Source organism: Barbus barbus (genome assembly GCF_936440315.1).
Source record: "Barbus barbus genome assembly, chromosome: 7".
NCBI classification, from domain to species: Eukaryota; Metazoa; Chordata; class Actinopteri; order Cypriniformes; family Cyprinidae; genus Barbus; species Barbus barbus.
The window spans coordinates 24,960,674-24,970,440 of NC_136735.1; the positions used below are offsets into that span (position 1 = coordinate 24,960,674).

Here is a 9,767-nt window from a genome sequence, read left to right on the forward strand (position 1 = left end):
TGTATAATATGTAAAAAGCTCATTTTAAAGGGACAGTTCACCCAAAGCTGTTTGGTTATCAACAATTCTTCAACAAAATATCTTCTTTTGTGTTCAGCAGAAGAAGGTTTTTAGGTTTGGAATGACATGAGGATAAGTAGATGATGAGAGAATCTTTATTTTTGAATTGTTACGAAGCTTTTTACCATACAATAACAGTTCACAGTGACCTTAAAAAATGTCAAAACACCACAAAAGCAGCATTAATATGGTGAAGAAGGAACAGACTGCAATTTACTGAATTTGTTGTGTTCCATGGAAGAATGAATGTCAAACATGTTAAAAAAGACATGAATGTGAGTAAATGGTAACAGAACTAAATTTTTTGGGTGAGCTATACTGTGTATATCAAAATTTAAATATATATGCGCGCACACACACACACACACACACACACACACACACACACACACACATAGACATACACACACAGAAGCAATTTTGCACCTGTTTCTTTTGAGTGTCCTGTTGCTGGGCGATGGTAGGTGAGAGGTCACCATCAGTGGTTTCCCTGGCAATGATAAGTCTCACACGGGAACCAGCAAGACGGAGCTCACGTGCAACTTCATCACTGCCCATGGCGGACACATCCACATCACCAATTCTGAGGAGAAGATCGCCACTACGCAATCTCTCATCCTGTGTGCACAAACACACATCCACTAATGTCATTTGTCACTCTTTTTTCATTTTAATCAGTTTGTACAATCCATAAATGGAATAATTTAAATAATGGTGAACGTAAATAATTCTCTCATACCTTTCCAGCTACACCATTAGGCAGGATGGTTTTAACCATGGTGCCAGTACTCCTCCCTCCAATGATGCCAAAGCCTAGACCTGATCCATCATTCTGCAACTCTATATGATGAATTTGTCGGGGCTGTGGAATCAAATTAAATGAGTGGAATAAGCCTAATTATAATACAAGAGAGACTGGGGCTAGTTATCACACTTACTCCAGTTAATATTTCTCAGGGTAGGTTTATTTTTAAAAGTAATTTTCTGTATAAGCAAATGGCGATTGAATTATTGAATACAAATACAATTCATTTAACACATGTTGACCTTGTGTGCCACATTAGCAGGGAATGTCACACTTTATCGGGTAGGTTGTCAAGGTGGAACCTGCCATTACAGCATATTATTGTTTTTTTTAATAAGCTGAATTTAAACAATAAAAAAGAGAAACAAAATATTTAATAAAACATCAAAAGTCTACAAAATACCAATACTAGATTTTAAAGCATAGAAGGACAGAAAGTTCAAAAGAATAGCATTTATTTGAAATAGAAATCTTTTGTAACATTAGAAATATCTTTTGAATAGCTGTTACTTTTACTGACCCCCCAAAATTTTGAGCATATTGTATTATTTAAATTGAAAAACTAATTAAAATCTAAAACTTTTTTTATGATTTATTTTACTTTTTATTTTCATCTATTATGTTTCTTGTATTGTGTTTATACTCAGTATAGTATTATTACTGTTGATAGTGACTTGAGATTAAAAAAGGCTAAAACTAATGTGTGCAATGATAAAAAAAAGAAACATTCCCAAAAAAAATATTTTCCAAGATCTTTGAACCCTATTTATATATACATACCATTCAAATCTTTAGGGTTAGTTTTTTTTTTTTTTCAAACAAACTAATACTTTTATTTAGCAAAGATGCATTAATCAAAAGTGACAGTAAGACTTTGTCACATTGTTACGAAATAAATTCTATATCAAATAAATGCTTTTATTTTGTGAAGGATCATGTAACACTGAAGATTGGAGTAATGGCTGTAATTACATTTCAAAATGACCGATTTACTGTATTTGTTTTTTAATCAAATAAACAGCCTTGGTAAGCATAAGAGACTTCTTTCAAAAATATTCATAGATCTAACCAAGCCCAATCCTTTGAACAGTAGTGTATTATAATAGTCTTGTTAATAGAAGTAGACTCATTTTTATTTCCACCATTACCAGGAGACCATCTGCTTTCCCTTGTTCTGCTTTCACAACAAACAACAAACCTAAAAACCTCACATAAAAAGCTAATGTATAACATTTCAAATGTTAAATGTACTGCACTTGTGGTAATGTAATCAAATTACTGTGGCTCAATAACAGATATAAGCTTATATCTGTTATAAATGGGCCAGCTATACGGCATTACAGTATAAAATATGAGGCAAAATATGAGGCAGCACTAAGACACTTCAGGGACACATTTAAAATCCATTTAAAATCCAACTTAAGGCCGTTTTTTCACATTATGTTAAGTATATTTGGAGACATTTAAGAGATATAATAAATGTAAAAACAAAGGTTTTCAAGTAGACTTACACTAAATTGACGAAGAGTGTGGCTCATCTGTGGGGGGCTGAATGATGGGGTTGGTTCTCTGGCTATAATTAGGGTTACCACAGAAGCACCTTCCTGAAGGACCTGGACAGCTTGTTCCTCTGTTACAGAGGATTCAAACAGCTTGCCATTGACTGCTAGAATCTGATCACCCTCATGCAGACGTCCATCGCTAAGACAGAAGAATGTGGTAATGAATGGTTTCAAATCAATCTATGGCCCTGTCCAAAATAATGCACTTCTAATCAATTACATTTTAGTATTCTGTACTTGCATCATTATCAGTTTATACCTGCATGCTACAGAGTCCGGCGGAATCTTCTGTATGAAGATACCATGACCTCCATTGCTTTCAGTCTCCAGACCAATAATGCTGATGCCTAAAGCACTTTCACCCTTCTCCAGGTCAAAACTAAGCACAGTCCGACCCTGAAAGAGCAATAAATACAAGAGATAATGGCTTTAGGAGATGTCGTGTTGGAATTATAGTATTTCTGAAAGTTTGCATGATAAGTATGATACATGACACGTATCTCAGTTGGTTTAAAGGTTTTTGTTTTCTGAATTTTGGTGTTACCTGGGCCATGGACTGCAGCACTGAAATGTCCTCTGTGATGAAAGGGGCAAAAGTAATATGATTGAAGAATCGACATCGGTCATTGCGCCGCTGGGCCGAGAGGTAGGAGTCTCTGTACCTCAGATTGCATGCGGGGTGGGACGTGCTCACACCATCTGCATCATCACTCATAGACTGAGAAGCAGGCGTTCTGGGGGAAACCTGTAAAACACACAGCTAGAGTAATATAGCAAGGTTGCACTAGCCTTTTGTAAGGCCTTACTGGGATGTAAGTTGGGATATTAAAGTTCACAATATTAAGACAAGATTTATCAGATAATATGTGACCCTGGACCTGGACCTTTACAAAATATCTTCATGGAACATGATCTTTACTTAATATCCTAATGATTTTTGGCATAAAAGAAAAATCAATAATTTTGACCCATACAATGTATTTTTGGCTATTGCTACAAATTTACCCCAGCGACTTAAGACTGGTTTTGTGGTCCAGGGTCACATATGGTGTTTACCTTTACTGAGCCGTGTGCACTTTAGTTTTTGGGCCAAATTTACTAATAGCTTGCGCCAGCACAAACTGTTTTTTGCCGTTAAAATAGTACTGTCAGGATTTACTAAAGATGCGCAGTGAAGAATTAGCACTGAAAAGACATGGACACAGTTATTTTTCTGCCTGACCTTATTGAATATGCAACTGTAGGAGTTTCCCTTTCAGATGCAAAATTTATGGGGGGAGAGCATTAAAATGAATCACGCAACGCGATTTACCAATGTTTGCGCTCGTCAAAGTACTGCTATTTGCACCATTATTTAATGCCCAAAAAAGCTTGTCTTAAATTAATTTGGGCCTGAAGAGCATCAGCTCTGCTTATTTGTGACTACGCTAATTTGTGCTGCGCTTGGTATATTGCGTTGGTCGATATGTAAATGAGATGTTGTGTCTGTGTTCTTTAATTTGCACATTGTCAGTAAATAACCCACAAAAATTTCTACGCCCATGGGCCAATATTATCTGTCTGCAGTACCGGAGGACGCACTTTCAGGACCACAGTTGTAGGACCGCATTTCTAGGACCCTACTTTTTTGAGACAGCGCCACCTACCGAGTTTTAGAGTTTTTTTTAGTTTTATTACACCCAAATACTACTTTCTTTATTGCAATTAAACCTGGTTCCTAGGAATGTTGAGTAATTATTGGGTCTAAGTAATATATAATAAGGTCACACTTTATATTAGGTGGCCTTAACTACTATGTACTTACATCAAAAAATAAGTACAATGTACTTATTGTGGTCATACTGTATTGCAAAACACTATTTCTGCTATTGAGGTGGGATATGGGTAAGATTAGGGGCAGGTTTGGTGGTATGGGTAGGTTTAAGGGTGGGTTAAGGTGTAAGGGATGGGTCAACAGTGTAATTATAAAGGTAATTACAGAAATTAATTACAGATGTAATTACACATAATAAAAATAAAACATGTATGTACACAATAAGTGCATTGTACCAAATGATTAATTTAAATGTAAGTACATAGTACTTAAGGCCACCTAATATAAAGTGGGAAATGCAATACCACTAAAATTGCAGGGGTCTTTTAAACTTTCTATCCATCAAAGATTCAAAATATTAAGCAGCACGACTGTTTTCTGAATTTTTGAGCACCAATAATGACAATAAAGGCTCAGGTAATGAATGCTGAAAACTAATTTTTGACATCACTGGAATAAGTTATTTAAAAATATATATTCAGACAGAAAACAGTTATTTTAAATTGTAATATTTCACAATATTATACTGATTAACTGTATTTTTCATCAGATAAGTGAGGCCCTGTTTAGCATAAGAGACTTTCAAAAACAAAAACAACAAAAAACAACATACTGGAAATACAACTGATAGGAGAATGTGACAAAGAAAGTGCAGTGTTTAGATTTGTTTCATGCTGGAGAGCTGCTAGCTCAGTTATTCACATAATGGTCTCTCCTAAAATAAAAACAAGTGTAAATGTGAACATTGCAATAAAAGTCTAAATGATTGAAGTCTGTCGGGCAAGGCATTAGCTCATTCTTATAATTCCGTCAGTCTGCCAAACAACCGTTTATTCTAACTTGGTCAAACGCTTGAGTATATATTTAGCTGAAACGAGGAGTTATATTTCAGTGTTTCAAGTTTATTGGTGCAGTGCACAAATACTTAGTAGGGTACAAGCCAGGGCCATCGCTAAAACTGATTTAAAATATGCTTTTGAACTGTTTTACTCAGTTACTGTATTTAAGCTTTAACTGACATCAGAGTGTTAGTGCAACAGACTTAACTGCAGAAAGAGTAGGTGAGAGTGTCTGTCACTTTCTGTTTGATGTGCGGTGGTCAGGTTTAACATACTAAATGATCTTAATTCAAATATAAAACAGTTTTTTTTTTTCAGGTCAGGTTTAGGGGTAGGAAAAAAAATCATTAGCTCAGTTTAAAAGTCCAAATGGAAAGTCAAAGGAAAGTCCTCACCATTACAGAAACATGTGTGTGACTTGTTGACCCCGGCCTCTCTCTCTCTATTCAGCACAGATTAAGTGGTCAGCTCAGGTAAGTAGCTTATACAACCTCAGTTTGGTCCTCCTTGCTGCTGTTTTCAGAGAATCATCTCTCTAAATACATCACACACATGATACACATAAGCACTTACCAAGGATATGGTACACAATCAGACCTCTTCTTACAAATAATATTCAAGAATATAAACCTATATTTTGATTTAGAATGCCCATCTGAATACATTGTGTATTATGTTAAAAAGGTATTTAATCTTGTTAATTGCTTCAATTTAATTCAACACATTCAAATAATATTCACGCTGATTTATTTTCTGATGAAATTTGAGTCAGAAGACATTATATTTTTATTGAATAGATTACTAGCTCTTGAGGATACGGCGAGACAGTTCCAGAATGAATTCTTGAAAGTATGAATTGTCTAGCAACCAAAAAGTCAAAGACTCTAAAGCTATTTCAGATAGATGACAAAAACTAGGGTATAAAAAAGGTCTATCATGGCTGACCATATGCCTCAACAGCAGGCAAACAGCACAGCTGGCAATTCTGTTTTTATTCCTGCTCATTGAAACCTATAATTAAAATAAGTACTTGAGGTATAACCAATGTAATCAACTAAAGGTCTGATTACATTTGCTCCCAAACACGTGGTTGAAAAAAAACAAGCCTATTACTTCACAGAAAGATAGAAAGTGATAAGCTTGATTAAAGAATGACTCATATAAACAACTTATGCTTATGATTATCCATGGCAGGTGGCCTGACCAATGCACAATGAGCACGAGGATTATCTGATATATAGTTTTGCTGAAGTAGCTACATCTCATGGCATATTAGTGAACCCATAAACATGCAGCTTTTCATGACAAACAGCCAGTTTAGTGCTTCATTTATTGGAGTTGCTCATCTGGCCTCTGCTGCTCCTCTCATTTTGGCCTGCTAGGAGATTATAACACAATCAATTGTGGTTGTACCAAATCTGAATGTAACATCTAGTGTGTGCATTTTTATGAATTTATCTGAGGAGCTAAATTACCTGAGCTGCTCTTTTTGAAAGCTCGGGATAACACAGACCATTTTCAAGAGATCATTTCCTTCATCACTCTGCACCACTCTGTTTGTTTTTGTGAAAAGTGGGGACATCCCATAGGCGTAATGGTTTTGTACAAACCGTATGTGCTATTGCCCTACACCAACCCTTACACCTAAACTTAGCCCTCACAGGCAACTTTTGAAAGCGTTTTGAAAAGTGGGGACATGGGGCAATGTCCTCATAAGTCACCTTATCCTATGTCATACCTGTGTCATTATACAAAAACGCACGCACGCGCGCACACGCACACACACACACACACACATAGCTCACATACTGTAATACAGACCACCTTGGAGACTCTTTAACCTAGTATCCTTGAATAACCTCTCATGCCTGCCACTCATATCTGCTGGGCTTCTTTGACCTCTTTATGCTCTGGAAATGTAGTCCCCCATGTCATTGTGGTTTTAAAATAAGCACAGTAAAAGTCAAACGTCAAATACAAGCTCAACTTGAAGTTCAATGCATTCAACTATTTTTACTGGAATATTCAGGGAAATATCCAATACAAGACTCAGTCTACAGCATTTATGGCTTAATGATTGATTATTACCACAAAAATCGTCAACTTTTCCCCTAGTTTGTTTAAAAAGAAAAAAAAAAGTTACACTCTTACAGTTACACTCTTAAAAATAAAGGTTCTTCACGATGCCATAGAATCTGTCTAAATCGTTCCATAAAGAACCTTTAACATCTGAAGAACCTTAAAATGGAGGTGAACATGGGGCCATTTTTGGAGGATGTAAAAGTATAGACGTTATGCGCCAAAGGAATGCAGCCATCTTTAGAAATGTTGTCTTTGAACTTCTTTGAATGTCTTTGCAGTAGCTTTGTATATTTCTATGGCATTGCTGTCAAAGTGTAATTAGCTGGTGAAACTGATTTACTTATTGTAGAGTTAATGAGAGTTATCATGTGCATTGTAATGTTTGAAGCGGATGTCATATCAAATGTCACTAGACTGAGAAGATTTTAAAATGAGGGGTTCATTCAAGTCTGTGAGGTCTTAACTTCATGCTGTGGCAATACAAACCAGAAAGCAGAAGACAAAAAGCTGCATAAGGTCTATATAATTTTATAAGGTAATAACCAAGGAATCATTCTTTGAACAACAAAATTCTGCTGGCAAAATGCAATGATCTAAATAGGAATATGTGCTAGGTGAAAGGTTAAACATTTCTCCATGTAGATTTTTAGGTTTGACTATTTCAAGATTTTCAAACTTTGAACATCCAAATTGGTCACTTTGATCAATCAAGCTGTTTATTTTGGAAGTGACTTCAGTAAGTGATGTTTCATGCACTATTGATAATGGACAACAAACCTTCTTAGCTCATGAAATTTCAAATAAGTTTAGCTACTCTGCTGTTTATTCCTGAAATATTCTTAAAGGAATATTTTAATTCCTGAAATATTCCTTTAAGAAACTTATGCTTGTATCATGTATATTTCAACTAATAATAGACCCTGAGCCAGAGATGATGTAAGAGAATCAAAAGCACTGTTCACATCAGGGAATATCTGAAATGATGCTCCCTGGGTGTATAAATGCCTTATAAAATATACTTGCATGTAAATTTCTATTTCAGGTAATAGTGGTGGAGCTGGATATCAGCATAAAATATACTTTTGTTCAATGCACTTCTGCATTTGACAAGATCAGTTATGATGTTAATGACAGAATCATACTGTATCATAATTATGCAACTACTATCAGCCAACTGTTTTATATTTTACATGATAATGAGACATTTCTTTACTAAGTATAATTTAATACATTTATTTAAAAAGAAAAGATGGTAAAGCCCACTGCTTAATGTTTTGGCATCTTTTAGTGTTAGTGTATGCTTTTGTGTGTGTGTGATGCACTGTGATGATGATGATGATGTTGATGTCTGACCTGTTGTTGCTCATGCTGTTGTTCAGTCTCTTGCATGTTGAGTATCTGGTGAAACAGGGGACTCTGTAAGACACTCTTGAGCAGACTGAGTTTTTCCTCAGCAGGCAGCTCTCCCCTCTTCTTCAGCCTCTCCTGCAGCCGCTCCACTGCCAGTAAAGCACGCTGTGTGTCTATACACACACACACACACATACACACATAAATATATTAATAAAATGGCCAAAAGCAATGACCCACGTGAGAGTGTGTACAACAAGCTACATGTAATATTCATATGCACGTTAACTCACAAATATTTTAATATCATAAATTGAGAAAGAAGACAGATTGAGACACTTGATGGCTAAAAATAATATTGCGGTAGCATTTCATACATACCCATCATTTTCAACTCTTTTGAGTTCTGTATTAGCACCACTCTCTTTTTGACATCTGCAACAACACAAGCAAATTCATGCCAGGACCATCAGACTTAATGGCAAACATATTCAAGACACAAAACAACAAAACAACCAGATTTGTCCCTTTCACATCCTACTCAAAAGAGATTTGCGTGGATTGCAGCATCTTAATCACTAACTGGCATGCACACCTGACAGTCCTTACCTGTGACAGCAACGGTGCCGTTTGGCCTGAAGTGAGAGTGACGTAATTTGGCAGCGCTCGCCGTCTATCTCCGTAAACGATGACAGGCTTTATGAATTGCAGTGACGGTTCACTTCATATCTCGCTGATCGCTCTGATAACGCCTGCTGTAATCTGTTATTCATGCTGATGTAATCTGGGTTGGAGTCTCGCACCTCTACGGGAGGTTCTCGCGATCTGCACGCGCTCATCGTGTTTGCGCGAGCGTTCGTGTTTGCGCCGGTAATGCGCTTACCGGGGAGGCTTAGCAGCTGTAAACGGACTTAAACTGTGAACGACGGTAATTACCCGGGACAGATGCCCTTACAACCTACCTGATAGGACTGTAAGCGCCTGGCGGTGGCCGGTGTTGTGGCCAACAATAGTAACTAAGGGAAAACAAAGCAGGAGGGTTATTTTAAACGAGCGAAGCTGATAGATGTGTAAATATGAAAATAAACATGTAAATAGGCTACAGCACGTAGTTCGGAAGCAGAGGGCCTCGGCAAACCTCCAAGGGGGTCGTAAGATTTAGCCTAAAATAAGTCATATCCTAACACGCAAGGAATGCATTTTATTTGCTTAAAGATAAATTAGTATCAAGTGTAGCCTACACGAAGATGTTTATT

At 36.5% G+C, this 9,767-nt stretch overlaps 1 protein-coding gene across 1 annotated transcript in view; it reads right to left on the reverse strand.

The window, feature by feature from the left end:
* The window catches only part of LOC306872719 (multiple PDZ domain protein-like), a gene marked incomplete at its 3' end in the record, with an annotated part of 45,622 nt that extends 36,330 nt beyond the window's left edge, over window positions 1-9,292 (reverse strand). The window contains exons 1-8 of the mRNA XM_079421473.1: window positions 9,121-9,292; window positions 8,893-8,946; window positions 8,515-8,684; window positions 2,972-3,172; window positions 2,687-2,823; window positions 2,404-2,566; window positions 800-922; window positions 487-678 (exon numbers count right to left, since the gene is read on the reverse strand). Coding sequence (XP_079277599.1) covers window positions 487-678; window positions 800-922; window positions 2,404-2,566; window positions 2,687-2,823; window positions 2,972-3,172; window positions 8,515-8,684; window positions 8,893-8,899 — 993 coding nt within the window. The 5' untranslated portion in view covers window positions 8,900-8,946; window positions 9,121-9,292. The remainder of the gene's footprint in view (window positions 1-486; window positions 679-799; window positions 923-2,403; window positions 2,567-2,686; window positions 2,824-2,971; window positions 3,173-8,514; window positions 8,685-8,892; window positions 8,947-9,120) is intronic.
* Between the last annotated feature and the right edge of the window lie 475 nt (window positions 9,293-9,767).